At 38.1% G+C, this 21,515-nt stretch overlaps 1 protein-coding gene across 1 annotated transcript; it reads right to left on the reverse strand.

Annotated features, from left to right (window-relative positions):
• Positions 1 to 167: 167 nt before the first annotated feature.
• On the reverse strand, positions 168 to 20,556 carry asz1 (ankyrin repeat, SAM and basic leucine zipper domain containing 1). The gene is made up of 14 exons (XM_066705158.1): positions 20,130 to 20,556; positions 18,880 to 18,979; positions 17,474 to 17,596; positions 13,948 to 14,059; positions 8,577 to 8,688; positions 8,168 to 8,302; positions 7,829 to 7,947; positions 7,505 to 7,577; positions 6,797 to 6,853; positions 5,374 to 5,486; positions 3,078 to 3,183; positions 2,674 to 2,787; positions 604 to 715; positions 168 to 487 (listed from the first exon to the last, which is right to left on the reverse strand). Exons 1-14 carry the CDS (start codon positions 20,226 to 20,228, stop codon positions 423 to 425), a joined length of 1,440 nt encoding a protein of 479 aa, XP_066561255.1. The 5' UTR covers positions 20,229 to 20,556; the 3' UTR covers positions 168 to 422.
• Between the last annotated feature and the right edge of the window lie 959 nt (positions 20,557 to 21,515).

Below are 21,515 nucleotides of genomic sequence, written 5' to 3' on the forward strand. Positions count from 1 at the left end.
AATTTAACTTCCTTCCTATATTCACTTTTAAAAGGCAGAGATACAGAGAGGGGGTGATGGAGGGGGTGCTATACTTATCAAATATGCATTCTGGAACAAGGGAGGAAAAAACATTTCTGGAACCCTAAACATTTATTTAAGAAACAAAGTAGATCACTGCAATATACTGTCAGATGAGTTGAGCTGCATTTGCCATTTATTTATGTCATCACTACAGGTTTAACATAATTGCAGAACAGAACAAATGTTTAACAAATGTCAGAACACAGAATTCACCAGTGAAACTGGCCATGTACATGTTTAACTAACCAGTTAAATCCTTGTTTCTGAAATGAATATGAAACAATCAAAAAATGAAACCTAAAAACAGCAATAATAACATTAATAAACAAGAATAGCCACAACTGTTTCCAATTGTAATACTAATAGGCGGAAAAAGTAATCTTTCCCTCTTCTGCATTGTTTGACTGCACAAATCTTTTTGGTTCTGCAAATGAAAATAAAAAGTTTCTAGGATTTATGAACAAACTTAAGGCAAAAAGAAAAAATGGTTTCCACATAATTAAACAAAATATAATAATAATAATTAAGCTTTCTTGGCACCTGCATAAAGAAACAGTAATCCGATTCCACACAGTGCAACTGCTAGGCCTTTCAAGAATTTCCTACCAACAGCAGCACTAGGCAGCCGACAGGGGTCTTCTGTATGATTCATCTAGGAAGAAAATAACAAGGTATGTTCATTGTGTGTCCATCATAAGAAAGTCAAATCTGTGAGAAGTCAGACTACTGATGACCGTCGTGAGCAGTTTATTAAATGTTAAAAAGTCACAAGTTCCTGTAAGAGTGGAGCACCATAGCACATTAGGGTCAGGAACAGCATGATTGGGCAAAATAAGAAATTGGATACAAAGCAGGCTCTAAAACCTAATCCAGATCACTTCATAAATATCATAAATATATATTTTCTTGCTACATGGATAAAAACAAAGTTTCTTAGTTCCATAAATCAGGGTTTTGAATAACTTTGTTTTAATAATTTTGTTCCTTGGGAAAACCATGCTTTGAAGTGATAGATACTACCCATGGTTTATAGTATGACCATCATTCGTTTAAGGGTAATCAGCTCAGACCAATCTGCATTTCCAGTCTGATCACTGGATCTGATCTCCCCAAAACACAAAGCAAAACTGAATTCAAAGAAACCAGAAAACTCCAGGATAATATAAAATAGCTGAATGTTTTCTGCTGGATCAATCCACTGTGAGCAGAGTTACCATCATGGCTAAAGCAGAAGGTGAGCAGTGGTTTGGAAAGGTGCAGGTTTACACTTTCTATTACTGGAGTACTTTTCACAGAAGTTAAATGGATCGCTTTTGTAGTTAAACTCAAAGGTAGAAAAGAGCAGTGTCAAGCATGAGGACAAAAAACAAACCTTAACACAGGGAGTGACTTAAGTGCAAAAATTTCCAAAGGGTGAAATTCAGTTCAAACTAGCTGTAACATGTTGACTGTATCTCTTATTCAAATTTTTCCCAAAAGAAACATTTAACCAAACAGCTGTAGCATCCAGTGTTAAATAGCAACACAAAGTAGGGTCCACAGCACACACATTAAAGCAAATCAACACAGGGCTGCAATATTCCACCCATATTCAGTGATTTTATAGTCAAAGTTGGCATGACTGCTCAATGCGACTCCACAGTATCCAGTGAATTAAAATTATTGGAGTATATTTCCATGTGCAAAATAATATTGTACATTACATTGTCCTGGTGAATGAAGCTGGTGTCCTTGTACAGTAAGGCAGACCTCCGCAGCCCCGCGTCTTGGTGGTCCAAATTCTACCGTGCACTAAACTAGGAATATATTTTATTTGTCTCCACCACTTAATGTCACTGTCACCAGCTTTTCAATTGGAAAAACTGAGGAACAGGCAAGTTCAAATAAAGCTGGCAGGCGTCAGGTGTACGGCATTAGTGGAGTTACAGTTCCTTCCCAGAAAGAGACGAATTTGACATTAGAAACATACCTACGCATCATTAACTGAAGAAACACTATCCTCTAAATCGGGGAACACCTAGAATTTTCCTTCATCTGCTCTTTAAAATTTGAAATGACCGCTCACTTTCAGTCACAGCAAAATGGTTCATTTCTAAGGTCCGAACTCCAAAGAGACTTACTGAAGTATGGAAGTCAGAGATTAATGATGAGGTGAGGCACCACACCCACCCTACATTTTAGATGATTACAATATAAATTTTATAGTCTATGCTGAAGCACTATGGGGGGGTGAGAGTGGTTAAATACATGACAAATACAGACCAGGAGCCAAGCATCGCTGTCAAATTTCCAAATGGCTCCATTCAGCAAACAAATTCCTGTCTGACACTGAGGCCGTCACCAGCAGACCCCGACACTGGCAGCCCTCCTCGCAGTCCATTAGTCGGAGCGATGTTCTCTGACATTGTGTCACTGTGTTGTTACGTTCCATTTGAAATATGTGCTGTTAACATACTTCATTGACCTCTCCCCTCCCCCCAAAACTCCTCATTGTCTTGTCTGTGATGTCTGCGGTTCATGATCAAAATGTGTTTAACCACACAGACCCCCATGACTCCAAGGTTTCATGCACCACCGTTCCCTCGATCGATGGCTGCCTATTGGGTGTACCTTGTCCAGCAGGTTGCGTAAGCAGGTCACCTCTTTATGCAAGTCCCCTGTCTGCAGCACCAGCTCTTCACAGAGAGACTGCGACTCCATCTGCGGATCCCATGCGAGCACTAGCTGCCGGGACAGAACAGAAAATCATTGAATACAAAGAATATTTCTCCCTTTTCCAAATCGTTTTCATTAAAGAGAGGGATAGTGGATACCCACACCAGAATGGACCCAATATGGCTTATTATAAATGATGCAAAATAACAACCATATAAAAAAATCAGATCAGAAGCACAAAACATGAATCTAAATATGACTGAAACTGCAGTATATTGGTAGTGATCCACAACATGATGGCAATTTGTACGATAGGTGCAGTTACTTTACATGACTTGGCCCTCAGGCTTCATCATTACCTCACAGGAACGTTTTGGCAATTTGTTAATGACATCCTGAACCGTCTCCGTCAAGTAGCAGCATTGCTGGCGCAGACTGATGAGGTAATTGTACAGTTCTGTGCTGCTGAAAAACAGAAACACACGGGCTGTTAAAACATGTCTCCTCCACAGCGGAGCATATCGCAACACAAAGGATGTCCATTAACTGATCAAGGTTTTGCATCAGGTAAAGTGGCATTTAAAAAGACAGATCAAAGAAAAGTCATGTGTCAAGAAAACAAACAATACATAAAATAATTTAATGCTGATAACAGGAAAATAATCAAAAGGCACACAAACTAGTTCACTGGAGACATTTTAGAACCAAAAACCTTTTTTTTATGAAGTCTGATCAGCCTTTTTTTGGTCAGCGCTGCAGCACTGTGACATTCTCCCATCACCATGTAAACAAGTGTGTATAAGACACTGCCAAGGAAAGGAGTCAGTTATGAACACCATGCTGTGACAAGCTGACTTTCAAGTGCTCAGTCCTTAGCTCAGAAACTGACAACCATGGGTATGTTCTTCAGAATAAAAGTGTCAAAAACTAGCAAGAAATGTGAAAAAAATAGCAGCATTAGTATCTTTCCGACTGTGAGAACCCAGGAAGTGACTTTAAGGGCCTATAATGCCAAACTAATAATAACAACTTTCTATTGTATAATCCAATAACTTACATTATCTATTGCATCTGCACAGATAGAACAGATACAAAACACCTTTAAACTTAGGCCCAGACCAAATTAAAAAACTTTGAGCTGCACACAAAAGGCAAGTTACAAAACTTGTACCCTATGGCAGTTTATTTAATCGTCAGTAGACACGTTCTTGCCTATAAATTAAACTGCAACAGGATAGACGATCATTGACAATCTGTTCTCATTTCTTTGGTTGCAATGACTATGAACGAGGTAACTGTTGCCATTCCCACAATCACACACCTTGTGCATTATTAAAAAAAAAATTAAAAACCTCTACGTCAGAAGCATCACAGCCAGTTCTATCAAGTGTCACTTGGCTACAGAGGTACTGATTATGTTATCTTAATATTGGACATTGAGCAGCAGGAATCTCTTACTTTAACAGTTTGTTAGTTATTGCAGTAAACACTGTCAAGCATTGCTGAGTTCCTATTTCATGTATGATAGAAAGACGAAGTTCACTTTTGCCCATGTTAGTTTTTATATGACCAGATGAGTAATTTATCCTGACAAACCTATTTACTTCTCGATAGATGGAAAGAGGAGCAGCACTGTAAACATGTCTGAAGACCACATCACAGGGTCACATTCCAGAATGGCACTATGATTCAAATTATGGTTCATACAGTTCTTATCTTTACTAAAGCGTGAACGAAAGAAATGTCTTTTTTCTTTTTTGGACAACACATTTTTCTGAACCCTTTTCATTTTTTGGAACCCTGCGTTAGAGAAAGCAGGCTGGTGTAAATGATCCATGTGGTTATTTTCTCGATTCGATGTGCACAGAGAAATGAAAGGCGGAGTAGGGGGCAGACATCCCTATGCCGTCTTTGTGTATCCACAACCTGTACTCACTTTCATTAATCATACAAGTCATGCCATTAGTGTATGCCTGTTTCATTTAATATGTAGAGTGATAACAACCACAGGGACAGTCAATGCTTTGAGGTCATGTCCTGCTATGAGACAGCATTCAGACCTGAGGGGAAAATAATGGGCTCTGCGCAAAATACTTAAAACACACCTGGAAGAGTTTGTGAAATGTCTATATTTGTACCATTTACCAGCTCAAATAGGGAAAAAATTAATAAAAAAAGATTTTCATAAATATATCCCTCAGTGAGCACAGTTACTAAAATGTCCTAAAACAGCATCAAGCCTTACTTTTTAAATGTTTATTCCAAGAAATGAGTTAACCGCAGTTATACAATAGATGAGGCCTGTCTTATCTTAACAGCCAACAGAAAAGAAAAACAGAAAGAAAAACTTACCAAGAGTCACCAGACCCAAGGGAATACAGAAAGAATGACTCCAAGGTTTTCTTCATGATTTCTCACATCTTAGAATAGAGTTCGCCACAGTTAATTTAAAGCTGATTAGAAATAAATCTACACTAGTATTTTTGAGTCCCATGATGCATTTTATGAACACCTATCTGACATATAAACCAAAGTGGCACAAGAAACTAAAATTGGAGTAATTAATTCACATGTTTGAAACACATGTAAAAAATTGTTATACTATTACATAAAAACTGAGAAATAACAAATACTCATAATTCATAACCAAGGTACCTGCAATCAAAATTTCCCAGCTCTGTGAACTTTCGGAGGTCTGCCTTATCCAACTGAATCTCCTGAATTGCAGACATAATTTTCTTCTGGTCTTCCAGATCTGTAATGCCAATCTGTCAAGAGACACTTTATCAAGGGTATGTCAATACCTGTTACTTAGAGCTCAAGTTACAAAGCACAACACTTTTTTTTCTATCCTCTTTTAGATCTTTTCAATCAAAACGTTCTCCCCATTTTGTCTCTGTGCATTTTGGTTTTAATTTAATTATTACCAATCCCAAAGGCCAAAAAAAGATGGAAAATGTATTGCTCCCCCTTTCCTCATTGCCTGAGAAACAGGCCACTCTGATCCACTAAAACTGGTCCAAGCTGCCAAAGACTGAATCAATTTAAAACAAGTTGGCACATTGCCTAGCAGCGAAGCACACTGACAAATCAGAAACCGAAAAGTCTCTAACCAAGCCAAATAATAATTCAGAAAGTTTTTCCACCGATCTAAAACAGAAAAACACAGCCTTTGTCAACCGGCTTTTTGGGATGGAAAGGAAATCCCTTTAGCCTTTCAGATAGAACAAAACTGCCTGAGAACGTATTTGACCTGCTGTTGTCTTTTCTCTTAACTGTCATTCTTGTAAAATGATCTGTGTGGGAATGATCAACTTGTCAAATATTTAACATCATTTTTATTTCTTCTTAATTGGCATGCAGGTTTCCTGATATGGCACTATATACTATCATTATATTCCACATATTTATGAAGTTAATTAAAGGAAACCAATCTAACTGCTGCTGACCTGCTTTACATAGACAAACCAGGTGTCTTGCAAACGTAAAAGATGAATGATCTGACTTTACACTGGTCTGCAGGGCCAACGAAACTGTTTAAAAGCTGTACATTCACTTAACAATGGCAACCCCCCTTTACCCTTCAACCACTACGCCACCTGCTTACTTGTACTTGTATAAACTTTCTATTTGGCCTTCTGAGCTGTAATTTGTAGCATTAAGGGCTGGTGTTATCTTAATAATATCTTAACCAACAAACTGAAATTTCAATATTTCAGTAAACTGTGGTACATTTATGTTTCTGAAAGGAAATACAAGCTCAGAGAAGTGCAAATTATTTGCATTTCTTGTATTATTGTATACATTTAAAAGTGTTTTAGGAGAAACATCAATGAAAGATTTGTGTTGTATTAATTAATACTGCAATGTTTTTAACACCCCAATACTTTAAAATACATTTCTATCACGGAAGATGAAATCATAATTGTTTCACAGATTACAATTTTTGTATTATATAGTGTGTGTGTGTATATATATATATATATATATATACACACACACACATACACACACAACCAACAAACAAACAAGCAAGCAAGCAGAAAACTCAAGTTCTCAATTCAACTAAGTATCTAACCTTTTCCAAATCTTCTTTCTCCATTGTCAAGAGGTAGCCCCAAGTTATGTCATTCTCCTAGGGTAAAAACAAAACAAGAATCTTCTTAGTTATGTCAATAGAACATTTCTGTAGAAGACACATTATAACTCAAACCCTCACTCCTCAAGTTCAGAGAGATCAGTGTCATTAAGCTCAATTCCGCCTGTCAAGCTCAGCACGAGACGTTTCGGTCGTTAACGCCACAAACAGGGTTAACTTCACCTCCTGCACTCACCCTGTGCTTGGATGAATTACAAGAGGAAAATACCACCAGAGTTGCCTTTACTGAAAACCGGATTTGCTTCATTGATCGTACCCAACGTGTTTACCAGTCTTTAGGAACATTAGGTGATTTATAGTGATGTACATAAACCCAGGTTTATGGGGGGAGAGGCCATCAATTAGTCCCTCAATTAGTCTCCCCTTCTTAGGTGTCCCCCCTACACTTTATGATAGACGCGATCATTCATAGACATTATTTAAGAGGTGTATGGGAGAAATTTCCCCTCCTACTCTTTAACATGTCCCAACCCCCCCACTCTACACCTCAGCTGCACTCCCACCCCCACTGTCAGAATTACAATAAATATCCCCCCATTTCTGAAAGTTACACCACTGGTGACCTATAAAGCAAACTAGTTCAGGGTGGGTGGGCACAACAGTAGACTATAACATTTAAGTACCCACCAGCATGATATCTGTGAGGTGTTCCAGGTTAAGGCCATGCAGCAGAACTTCAATGTCGACAAGTTTAGAGGCACTGAATGGAACAATAAACGAATAAATTCTCTCAAAAACGAACACAAAACACATTAGGTAAGTTAGGCATTAAAAACAATTACGCCAATATTACACCATCTTAAATTATGGGATGCTTATTTCAGGGAATCGCCACTAGATGGTCTCATCTTAAAAGAAATGAAAACCATGCAACAGCACACAGGAGAAATATCAGGAGGAAACAATGCTCCATCCCGACAGTTATTAAGATTGTTAACAATGGGAATGTACCTTTCATTAGAAGTAGGGATTGGGTCTGGATTTCTCTTGAAAAACCTGTAGAGTGTCTCCTCTTTAGATACAAGTTCATCTCCCAAGTGATTTTGTGATGCAGCAAGAATTCGAGCAATCTGAGCTCAAAAATCAAGAGATGAACAGTGGTAGTGGCATTTATTACTGTTATTTTATATGACTTCCTCATACATGAAATACAAAGTGGAAACTTAATCATGAAAAGAACACGGCATTATAAAATACATTCAATTTAACTTATTTTTAGATGGAGGTTTTAATGTATACATAATACAAGTAATCCGGATAGTGATATGCTTATGGTAACTTCATAAGTACCTGAAAACGTTTGTGCGCTTGTGCGATCTCAGCTGCGCTCTTCCCATCCTTTGTTCGTAGCGTCCGGTTTGCACCCAGTTCAAGCAGCTTTAGCACAGCTGTCTCTCTTGCATACTGAACCGCAAACATTAGGGCCTTAAAAGAAAATCAAAAGCAAAATTACCCTTTCTTTCCAAAATTACTACCAGGCTACAATTTACCGAGGTTATTTTACAGAAAACAGGCACTCAAAAATCAAGGCGTCTCACAGACATTTTAACATAGACATTTCTTTACTCAGGTTTAAATGGTACGATGTTTAAATAAACAGATATTGATTTTGTCATTACTGATGAACTACCATAGAGCCTTATCAAAAGGTTTTAATTCGGGTCCCAGTACAAATGTAATAAAAACATATATTGCTTACAGTATATCCATTAACATCCTGGGCATTTACTTCTGCTCCATGGGAAATAAGTAATGTTATAACCTTAGCATACCCATCTCTGGCAGCGAACATTAGTGGAGACATACGAGACCTAAAATGACAAAAAGGCATTACAGTTTCTCCATTGTCAAGACATTTATAATGAAACTGGGGACAATTTGATCTCCATCATAACCTAATGTGATTTTTTTTTTTTTTTTTTTTTTTGCAAAACACTAAGTCATTTCTCATTGACTTTCACAACATAATGCAGATGCGAAGACCATTTTTATTCTCAACAACATCTGCACAATTATGTACAACAAAATGAAAACATTTGGTCACATCTACCAAAAATGTATTCTGTTCATACAAATGTCCTCAAGAAATTTAGAAAAAATGTAAATCGTGGCAAAACTGTACAATCAGCGAATAGTGAACTACTGCTAAAAGGCTTAAGTCAATGTTAACCACAAGAGAGCAGCAGAGTATATGAGCAGATAACAGCTTTGAACTTGGTAGAGCCATGGCCAAAGCATTTGTTTCACTCTGGCATCATTGCATAATAGCAAAGCAAAGAATACTTTTCGGCCACAATTGTAAGATGTAGAAAATATGTAATTGTAAACAGAATGCGACGAAGCCCTGATTTAAACTTTTAAAGAAGCCAGACTTCACATTTTAAAAGCAAACATGTTACATTAATGTATCAATATATTATAAAGTATTAATGTAAGGCATTGTTCAAGTCATAAAGTTTGTTATATTCTTGCATTATTTTGTGCTTGAAAGTGTAAATAGTATCACAGTAATTGTACAATGAGAAATAGTAGTTGCAATTCACTAGGTATAGTTTCACACTGACAGACCGAGTCATTGCTCTGATCATCCTCCATGTGATACCAAAGCATAAATGATCTCACACTGTCTCCTCACACCTTTGTGTTATTATTTTTGTTACAACAGCCTGTCTTCATGTTGTTCAGCAACAGTATGTACATCACAGACCATACCCTTCTAAGAGCCAGTGATTAAAGCTGACACATTTATAGTAGTTAGACATTTTTCAGCCGGTTTTCATCGCCATCAAATATCCGTAGGTTCATTAACCAATGGGCATGGATGAATAAGTCTAGATACAGTTCTACAGGAAGGAGTGGATAGGCATAGCAAGCTGAACAGGCTAAGCTGAACACTCCTACTGTGGTAGCAAAACTGCGTCTCCAAGTGTGTTACTGCAAGACCAAAGACCACTCATCAAGACATGCAGAGCAAGTACATGTAGAGCACTGACAATGACAAAAGCAGAAACTTTCCTCTTAGTGGGTCATAGAAAATACAGGCAGCAGTCAAAACAGGGAGTAACCCTCCAAAACGATACCAAAATCACAGGTTAAATCACTGAACACTTAATTCTAAAATACAGTGTGAATTATACTTTACGCATTGTTGTATAGATTGTTTGCACAAAACATTAACGAGATAGCTATCTTTATGTGGGTTGTGTATGCAGTAAAATTAAAGTAGGTGTATACTTCAGGATATCAGTTTAACTCAACTAGGGCCAAAATGCAAATCATGTACTACTATGATTATATAAACAACCCTGAAAAATTAGCATCGGAATGTCATATCCACAACCTAAATAAATAACTTTCAGGAATAAGGCACAATATCTGAGCAATTGATCAATTTGGTTCCCCAGGAAAAGTATGTTGCAATTGCTTTACACCCGTCATATAGGCTGAGTCACAACTGAATAATGTCTTTCTTTGACAGATCTCTGGAACACCGTATTGTTTATATTCCCAAAGGTGAGAAATCCTCAAACTTTATTACATTCAGTAGTTTTTCCCAGGACATCAGGACCTGCAGTAAAACGGTACCACTGACATCAATCACAGGATAGATGGATCGGAGGTAGGCAGGTTACAAGGTCATTCACATGCACAAGCTAGCAGATCTTATCTTCTTATCAGGGAACCAAGTCAGAATGCAATCAATATTACTACGGATAAATAAAAGGATCATGACTGAGGCGTCAATGGGAAACTGTTACGTCAGTGTGTATATAATGATTCTGCGGTAAAACAAATAGAGAGGGTCTGTAAAATCAGTTCATTTACCGAGTCATATTTTATGCCATGATTTTTCCTAGTGGTTATTTAATCTGCACATCTTGCATCTGCTTTTCTTATTCCCATCATGTTTCCCACATATAAAACAGCTAAACAAAATTAAGCGAATACATCTTAAAAATGTTACATGTAAAGACACATGGGCTGGCAGCCAAAATGACGGGGCCTCAGAGGACTCCTGGCGATGCACAAATAAAGAAAGGGATCTGATTAAACTACTTATTAGCATGAAATCAAACATAGAACCAGGTTGGTGCTTCACTGCAAACATTCCCCCTCTTGATCACAATCTCTGCTGCCTGTCCTAGGCATCCTGTCACACAACTTACGCAGTTTATCCCCATGCATTTGTGTCAATTCAGTCAGCCCACCAAAAAAAACACAAAAACACCCAGAGCATATTCATGTTTGTTGCACTCCCCAGTCAGGATTATTCAACACCATGTCAATGTCAGGAGATGTGCAGGGCATTGTCAATTCCAAAACCTGTTTCCAGTTCCAATTTAAGATGATTTAAAATCTGGCTGCATTTTCAGTCATTACCATGTAGAAAAGTTAAATCCCAGGCCTTCACTCACACGTTCGTTGAGGGCATTAACATGATGATGAATAATGGTGGGGTGGACTACATCTATGCAAATGCGTCACCTATTTCACAGATTTCTATTAATACTCTGGAGAGTCTATACTTGATTAATTTACATTGACTCTTACAATATCCCATAAAGAAAACCCATCTTTGTGAAGAGTAACTATGAGCAATTACATTGTACTCATTTCCCAATACTCTCTCTCCTCATATGGTACAAAAGATCATAGACCTACACTCACCTAAAGGATTATTAGGAACACCTGTTCAATTTCTCATTAATGCAATTATCTAAACAACCAATCACATGGCAGTTGCTTCAATGCATTTAGGGGTGTGGTCCTGGTCAAGACAATCTCCTGAACTCCAAACTGAATGTCTGAATGGGAAAGAAAGGTGATTTAAGCAATTTTGAGCGTGGCATGGTTGTTGGTGCCAGACGGGCCGGTCTGAGTATTTCACAATCTGCTCAGTTACTGGGATTTTCACGCACAACCATTTCTAGGGTTTACAAAGAATGGTGTGAAAAGGGAAAAACATCCAGTATGCGGCAGTCCTGTGGGCGAAAATGCCTTGTTGATGCTAGAGGTCAGAGGACAATGGGCCGACTGATTCAAGCTGATAGAAGAGCAACTTTGACTGAAATAACCACTCGTTACAACCGAGGTATGCAGCAAAGCATTTGTGAAGCCACAACACGTACAACCTTGAGGCGGATGGGCTACAACAGCAGAAGACCCCACCGGGTACCACTCATCTCCACTACAAATAGGAAAAAGAGGCTACAATTTGCACAAGCTCACCAAAATTGGACAGTTGAAGACTGGAAAAATGTTGCCTGGTCTGATGAGTCTCGATTTCTGTTGAGACATTCAGATGGTAGAGTCAGAATTTGGTGTAAACAGAATGAGAACATGGATCCATCATGCCTTGTTACCACTGTGCAGGCTGGTGGTGGTGGTGTAATGGTGTGGGGGATGTTTTCTTGGCACACTTTAGGCCCCTTAGTGCCAATTGGGCATCGTTTAAATGCCACGGCCTACCTGAGCATTGTTTCTGACCATGTCCATCCCTTTATGACCACCATGTACCCATCCTCTGATGGCTACTTCCAGCAGGATAATGCACCATGTCACAAAGGTCCAATCATTTCAAATTGGTTTCTTGAACATGACCATGAGTTCACTGTACTAAACTGGCCCCCACAGTCACCAGATCTCAACCCAATAGAGCATCTTTGGGATGTGGTGGAACGGGAGCTTCGTGCCCTGGATGTGCATCCCACAAATCTCCATCAACTGCAAGATGCTATCCTATCAATATGGGCCAACATTTCTAAAGAATGCTTTCAGCACCTTGTTGAATCAATGCCACGTAGAATTAAGGCAGTTCTGAAGGCGAAAGGGGGTCAAACACAGTATTAGTATGGTGTTCCTAATAATCCTTTAGGTGAGTGTATATGAGTAACAGACGAAATATGAGTAAATCTTATGGACCTTTGTATTCTCTTCTGAAATGGTTAACAAACAGTTTCACAAGCTTATGTTGTATGTAGTTTTCCTTTCCTCGACAGGATTTGCAGGTGTCCCTATAATGTTTTGTCAGTGTGTTATAATATCTATTTGTTGTTGACAACAACCCAAAACTCGACATGAGTCTAAATACCACTACTAAATAAATAACGCACTGTAACACAAAGACATCTAATGACTTGGGACCCCCCATCGTCATTGCTGCCCCTCTTTATTTAGTTATTGTTATCCAAATATTTTGTCTACAGAGGAAACAATCAATTTCCTACTGAAGTTGCACAGCCATTAAAACAATATGGGCCCCAGCTCTGGGCAACAAGCAGCTCAGTCAACATGAGAAGCACAACAACGTCACAAAAGAGGAACTTCACCCCTGGTTTACCATGAGAAATTTCCACAGATGATGAAATTCTAAATCATTCCAGACACCTTGATTTTTTAAGCTGATTTCCGTTCACCTCGCCATTGCCAGTTCCATCTGGACAGCGTTAATGCACAGGAGTACCGTACTCGTGTTTGTTTTTTGTCAGCTTAGCACGTGTTGTTTATTGTGTGTCTGTCTGAAGGAAAGAAAATCTCTGGACACGGAAATACCATAACAGGACAGTCAGAGAGTTTTTACTTTAGTGCCTTGGAGAAAAATATGAATACCTTCCCCTTCCTCTCTCACAAACACAGCTCCAAAACTTGATTTTTCATCACAATTAACACACAGCTTGCGTTCAGTCCTCTGTACTACTTACACATCTAAAGGAGCAGTTCCCACACAGACCCATGGAGCATATATGAACTAAGCATTGAGCCTAGCATTTTTTATTATTTTAAAGACATGCTGCCTCATTTGGCCTGTTCAGGTTATTTATAGCCATTGCCCCAAACAACCTGTTGTGTCACCAGGGCAGTGCATGAAAAGGCATTACCACCAGTAATTGAATCTGCAAAAAAGTATGCAAGAAGGTAATGAGGGGTCATTATCCTCGTATACTCAGAGATGTAATGAAAAAACAATGCTTTCCAACTGTACTTAAACCACACCGAGGATACATGACTGAGCTATATTGTGTAAATTGTAAAATATGACAGGAAACACCACACCCTACATCCAGCCTTACTTGTTGTGAAGATTGGCATTAGCATTCCTACACAGCAGCAATTCCACACACTTAACAATCTTGTCTTCTGGGGCTGACGCAGTGCACGCAGCCATCAACACTGTGAAATGATCTGAAAAAGTGGTTAAAACATAGATGGAGTTACGTGATATTATCTGTAATCCAAAGTATACACATTTTTTAAAACATTCCTTAGGTAGTGTGTATATGTCTATTCTCTATTAAAAACAATACTCATCTCATTTAACATGAAACTGTGCTACAATAAAAAACATACACAGTAATCTGTCAGTTTCCACATGGTTACACCTTTGCCATTGTTTTCCCATAGTCTGTATAGGCTGGTTGGCTAGAATGTCCAAAATTATATCCTGGTATTTTGTGGCTTTCCTATACTTTACTTTAACATGTTATTTCCCCATCCATTTTTATAAAGGACCTGCTGCAAATGAAGACCCCAAAACACAGGTAAATCAGGTTTATATTTGTGTATTGAAATGGCCCAATAGGCTCACTGGTACTGTAGAAGTAGTAGATGATTCATGGCTGTAAGTTCCTATAACATATAGTGCTTAATATATATATATATATATATATATATATATATATATATATTTTTTTTTTTTTTTAAACCCTGAGTTAGAAGTAATAAGTGAAGGAGTTTGAAATCTGGTTGTACACTGAGCAGTCTGGCAGGTTCTGTCTGCAGACTGAATATGAAAATAAACAGAGCTGTGTGTGTAGCTGGCAGAATGACGACAGCGCTCCACTTTGTGTACTTGCTTTATCAATCACTACGGCATTTTTTCTTTTTTTTTTTCACGGAACAGAAATTAGGAAGTTGCATTTGAAAGTTTTGGTTTTAATTATTTCCTTTTGAAGCCTCAAGCTCCGGTTGCCCTCTTGCAACTATTTGTGCAGGACATGTAATTGTCTCCATTATTTCACTCACTGTAAGCCAACTAACTTAACGTCTTCGCAGTTCATTGGGACTAACAGATGCATTCAATTTTTAAAAGAAACAGGAATTCGATTGTAAACCGAAAACATGCCGTGGATCGGGAGGATGTTTTTAATATCTCTTCATTTGCGTCATACCCATTAAATAATCTCAGATGAAGAGCAATTGTACACATTTTAATCGTATCCCATGTGTATGTTTATATATATTATATATATCATCATCACCATCACCCACTGCTGGATGAAGGCCTCCCCAAGATGTTTCTTGCTTCGATCTACAGCTTTTTTCCATGTCACGCCTGCAAGGTTTATGATTTAATTTTCCCATCTTTTATGTGGTATATATATATATATATATATCTATATCTATATATATATCTATATCTATCTATATATACTTATCTATATATACAGTGAGGGAAAAAAGTATTTGATCCCCTGCTGATTTTGTACGTTTGCCCACTGACAAAGAAATGATCAGTCTATAATTTTAATGGTAGGTATATTTTAACAGTGAGAGACAGAATAACAACACAAAAATCCAGAAAAACGCATTTCAAAAAAGTTATAAATTGATTTGCATGTTAATGAGGGAAATAAGTATTTGACCCCTTCGACTTAGTACTTGGTGGCAAAACCCGTGTTGGCAATCACAGAGGTCAGACGTTTCTTGTAGTTGGCCACCAGGTTTGCACACATCTCAGGAGGGATTTTGTCCCACTCCTCTTTGCAGATCCTCTCCAAGTCATTAAGGTTTCGAGGCTGACGTTTGGCAACTCGAACCTTCAGCTCCCTCCACAGATTTTCTATGGGATTAAGGTCTGGAGACTGGCTAGGCCACTCAAGGACCTTAATGTGCTTCTTCTTGAGCCACTCCTTTGTTGCCTTGGCTGTGTGTTTTGGGTCATTGTCATGCTGGAATACCCATCCACGACCCATTTTCAATGCCCTGGCTGAGGGAAGGAGGTTCTCACCCAAGATTTGACGGTACATGGCCCCGTCCATCGTCCCTTTGATGCGGTGCAGTTGTCCTGTCCCCTTAGCAGAAAAACACCCCCAAAGCATAATCTTTCCACCTCCATGTTTGACGGTGGGGATGGTGTTCTTGGGGTCATTCCTCCTCCTCCAAACACGGCGAGTTGAGTTGATGCCCAATAGCTCGATTTTGGTCTCATCTGACCACAACACTTTCACCCAGTTCTCCTCTGAATCATTCAGATGTTCATTGGCAAACTTCAGACAGGCCTGTACATGTGCTTTCTTGAGCAGTGGGACCTTGCGGGCGCTGCAGGATTTCAGTCCTTCACAGCGTAGTGTGTTACCAATTGTTTTCTTGGTGACTATGGTCCCAGCTGCCTTGAGATCATTAACAAGATCCTCCCGTGTAGTTCTGGGCTGATTCCACACCGTTCTCATGATCATTGAAACTCCACGAGGTGAGATCTTGCATGGAGCCCCAGACCGAGGGAGACTGACAGTTATTTTGTGTTTCTTCCATTTGCGAATAATCGCACCAACTGTTGTCACCTTCTCACCAAGCTGCTTGGCGATGGTCTTGTAGCCCATTCCAGCCTTGTGTAGGTCTACAATCTTGTCCCTGACATCCTTGGACAGCTCTTTGGTCTTGGCCATGGTGGAGAGTTTGGAATCTAACTGATTGATTGCTTCTGTGGACAGGTGTCTTTTATACAGGTAACGAGCTGAAATTAGGAGCACTCCCTTTAAGAGCGTGCTCCTAATCTCAGCTCGTTACCTGTATAAAAGACAACTGGGAGCCAGAAATCTTGCTGATTGATAGGGGATCAAATACTTATTTCCCTCATTAACATGCAAATCATTTTATAACTTTTTTGAAACGCGTTTTTCTGGATTTTTTTGTTGTTATTCTGTCTCTCACTGTTAAAATACACCTACCATTAAAATTATAGACTGATCATTTCTTTGTCAGTGGGCAAACGTACAAAATCAGCAGGGGATCAAATACTTTTTTCCTTCACTGTATATATATATAATAAAAAATTAAAAAACTGAGAACATGCACCATTTAACTCCTTTACAGACATGGGTCTTGCAAAACAGTCAGCAATTAATTCCTGCAGTTGAACTGTTTAAATTGACGTGTGCACTGCAAAACAATTCAGATGTATTTCTCTGTCCTTTTATATATCAAACTGATGACTGTTTTATAGTCTAATTTGTTATACAATAGCAGTACACCAACAGTGAACTTTTTACACTGTAGTAAAATACATGAATTAACATTAAGTATCAGAATTGCTCAGGGGCACAATAGATGACCCAAGCATTAACATAATTATGCTCCCATTTTTAACATGTCAAACACAAAAAACTGTCCTTTGTAGTAATGGTACAAACATGTACTTCATGTATTAGGTTTTTGACAGCAGACTTGAGTGAAACTGATGTCACATTGATTTATTTTCCTGGTTGTGGTTACCTTCTTGTCCACATGACAAATTTAAATAAGGTGCAGCGTTACACCCCCAAAGAGTTTTGTGTAAAGACTGGACATGAGCACAGACCCAATAAAAATAAACCTTACCTTTACTGAAGTTGGCATTAGCTCCCCTGTCTAAAAGAATCTGTGCCAGTTCATAATTGGCTACGTGGGCAGCACACATCAGGGGAGTCCATTCAAACCCCAGTCTGGAGTCCACATCCATACCTGAAAGGTCACAAGATACCAACGGAAAAGATTAAGTTCTGCTGCTGGATTCACAAGGTGTTCTATGATCCCAACAGATACAGTTGTGATTAAGTTCTAAATAAATAAAGGGCATTTTAAAACCAAAGACAAAAGGGTTATTACGAAGATCATTTAGGTATGCAATCTGTCTGTGGCACTTTTTAAATTATTTTTTACAGTAGTCCTATTGCAACAGCATACCGGACAACTGATTGCTGTATTAACGATTACATTAGAATTCATAATTCAAACTATTTATACCACATTTGTTCAGGTTCAATTGCAAACAAAAATACACAAAATTCTAAATTAAGGGGACTACTGAAAATCTTTTTGAAAATATCACTAAAAAAGAAGAAAAATTCTGACACTATATGGCAAACTATTTCCATCAAAACATCTCCTTTGTTACCCATAATATCTACAAAGACTAGCCATTCTGTCACAAATCTGTAATGGTTGGTTAATTAAGTTCAGATGGATATATGTTTTGCCTTCCAATTCAAACCATCACCAAGAGCAAATTGTTGAATGTAGGCTAATCGTGTTTAAATTATATTGTTCCTTCACAGTTGTATCACCTATTTTCCCCACATCTCTTTGTGCACTGGAAAAACAGCTCCAGCCCTTCATTTGACCACCTCTGTGTTTCACGTTAGTCACCACACACCATCCTGGCAATGCCTTAAAAACCTTTCCTTGTTTCAACTGTCATACCAGATTCAAGATGTCTCATTACCAATAACTTTGACAGAGTAAGATTAGATCTAGGACCAAACAGCAGATTCAGTGCTGGTTAAATCATTAGCTGTTTACTTCCATAAATAATGTGTTTCTCACTTACCAGCTTTCCACCCACTTTTTTCTGCATAGCCACTAATTTTTCCTGTTTGTTGACTGTGGTCTTTACTCCATTATACCAAACACAGCATGAAGGATAGAGCAAACAAGATCCTCGGAACCACAGTAACTAACATTTCCTCTTCCCAGCACATTTAAAAGAACAATTCGCTCAATGCCCATCGGCCGGCTGGTCGCAGATTCCACCTGGCCCTCGTCTGACTGACAGCATCTTCCCGATTGACAACGAGGTGTACATGGTTTGCATGCCAAAAGATGCTGGAGTAATTGAGGTAAAATACCATTGAAACTTATCTGGAACATTTTCTCTGAAATGGACTATAGACATTTATGGTGTCCCCATAATTTCTGACTGCCAGTTTATGGAAAGAAAAAAAACAAATGCATAAAAGACAACCTGCCTGAGTCTAACAACTGTTCAACCAGCTGAACATCACCAGATTGTATGGCCCTTTTATAGGATGAAATTTGATCTTCAGCAGGTATAGAAACAGGGAGTCTCTGAAACAAAATACAGTAGAAACATTAACGAGATTGCAAAATTAAGCCCATTTTGTTCATTTTTTGTAAATCCAAACTTCAGTGTGAAAAAGAATCCAATAACATTACAAGAGCTTTGATTGTTCAAATTAGCATGCCTATTTTCTTCTCAAAATACATTGTATGCCATTCATCCAAGTTTATTCACACACAAACAAATTAATAAACAGAATGAGCTATTCATTCAAAAAAGGACTACATGCATAAAAGACAAAGGGATTTTCTTCATGAAAAGGAGTGGCGCATTTCAGTACACTAAGCTAATATCAGCACAGATTTATGTTTAGACTGTCGCCCTCTACTGGATTGAAGATTTTCCAATGTTCACAATTTTCAATGAGTAATAAAATATTTATTTAAAATATGTTATAATAGCTTTGTGTTATTCACACCATTTGGTCCCAGAAAATAATATCCCTTTCTTCCACTTTAGGTTTAAACCCAGTTAGTTGCATGTGTTGTGAATAAACACTTTTCAGAAGTCATACATATGTATATTAATGGTTTCAGATATAGTGCAATACAGAAAGGTGTAAAGTATCAGGTTTTCTAACGATATATTTGCAGCAACAGTTAGATACATACTACCCAGCATTCAATAACTTGAGCCATAGACTATTTTAGTTTTAAGACTGCTTTACCCAGTTGCATAATTAGGGCATATGGCTTAGCTAGGTTACACGAAGTCAAAGATAGCTATCCCGTGTAATACGGTACAGTTTTTGATAACAAAACAGTAAAATACTATATATATATATATATATATATATATATATATATATATATATATATATATATATATATGTTATTAGTTACATACGTTTCAATACAATTCTAAATATACGTGCGAGTCGGGGAGTTTGCATTTTTATCGTATAGTTAAAGATTACTTTTTTAAAGCATGGCATGTACCCACCAATTGAAAGTTTTAAACATGTTTCCCAAAACACTACATTAATATCACGCCGTTTATATTTCATGTTTGGTTAACACGTGGTGGACACTGCGCAGGTCGAGGGTTCACCGTAGCAATTTGGCTGGCTACAGCATTCGTCAAGTACTGTGTTTTGATAAAAATGTTTTTTTAAATGCAGCCGTTCATTTGATTTACCTCATGCTTTCGACTGGAGCCATATTCAAGATCCCACTCGTCCTCGCTGCCGTCGCTCTCATCCCCGGCCGGGAACGCGTTGCCGCCATCGTAAAGCATGGCGGTCCTTCTGCGCCTGCGGGAGCAGCCGTGAGGACGAGGCGCCTATGGATAGCCGGAGGGCCCAAACCGTCCGTGCTATGCAACAGCGAGGTGGGTGAGGAGTGTGTTTGCTTCTTTGTTTGTTTCAGATTGTTTCACTATTTCTGACGGTGGAGTATATTGAAAAAGAGTAAATATGGCAGCTGGTATAGCCCGTTTCAAGTTTTCTCTGTTTTTTTTAGACTATGGACACATTGTGCTGAGTCAAGGTCAGGACAGGAGAAGGAGTGCGTCCTGGCAAAGAAGCATTTGTCACCACCAACACGGTGTAATGCCAGTAAGGTGAACTGAAACATGTCTGATGAGCAAAGTGGTCCGCAAAAAAGTATACTGTTATCTTTTTTTTCTTGGACCAATTTAAAGAGGAGTTATGTTTGCAGCCCTGATGATATCAATCAATCAAAATGTTCTAATTAGATTTATGTTTTTGGCAGTCTTGGTATCTGGCTCACACAGTACTGTCTGGTACCATTCACTACCATAGACCAGACAATATATATTGTTAGATACTACATGCTGGCATTTGCCTTTTATAATACAACATCAGATATTATACCCAGTGGATATCTTTCCACCGCATCCACTGGTTATACTGCTGAGATGATTGTCATTACTCCTTATCACAACACACTAGCTGTGATTTGTAGTGGTTGATTTGTATTATGATTGAAAGTGTTATCGCTGAACAATTCAAATCTTCATGACACTATTATGAAATTCTACAGTAAAGAGTAGTGTCGATTGCAAGAAGATAACTGAAATTTGTATTATCAAAAACTAGAGATAAAATACAGATTTCCAAGAACTGGGTCACATGCTCTGTGATGTGTTTTATATTCCCAGTGCTAACACCATGTTACAGACTATAATTTACAGTTTCTAACAACAAAACTAGAAAATGTGATTGGCCAATTACATGATACGTTTTCATATTCAGGTACCGCATGACAATTCATTTAATTTATAAATTCCTGTCCCTATAAATTCCTATACCTATCTCTGGACACAATGTTTTTTTCCCAGTTAAGAGTGTTTTTTTCAGCTCCTCTGTTCTGATTATGCTTTCCAATAGAATTAACAGAGCAATTTACATTAACTAACTATATTAAATGTCTTTTATATAACCTTATATATAAATCATATGTATTTCAATCAACTTAACACATTCAACACCTTCCTAGTATAGTTAACTTAAAACTATACTAATCATCAAAAGCATGGTTAAAATGTATTCTGTAGACATGT

This window comes from Amia ocellicauda, chromosome 5 (genome assembly GCF_036373705.1).
Source record: "Amia ocellicauda isolate fAmiCal2 chromosome 5, fAmiCal2.hap1, whole genome shotgun sequence".
Classification (NCBI taxonomy): domain Eukaryota; kingdom Metazoa; phylum Chordata; class Actinopteri; order Amiiformes; family Amiidae; genus Amia; species Amia ocellicauda.

Coding starts and splice junctions, on each gene's coding strand:
- asz1 (XM_066705158.1), bottom strand. CDS start 20,228: ATGCTTTACGATGGCGGCAACGCGTTCCCGGCCGGGGATGAGAGCGAC. Junction 5,487..6,796: donor AGAAAGAAGATTTGGAAAAG/GTTAGATACTTA, acceptor GTCTCTTGACAG/ATTGGCATTACAGATCTGGA. Junction 488..603: donor ATTACTGTTTCTTTATGCAG/GTGCCAAGAAAG, acceptor TTTCATTTGCAG/AACCAAAAAGATTTGTGCAG.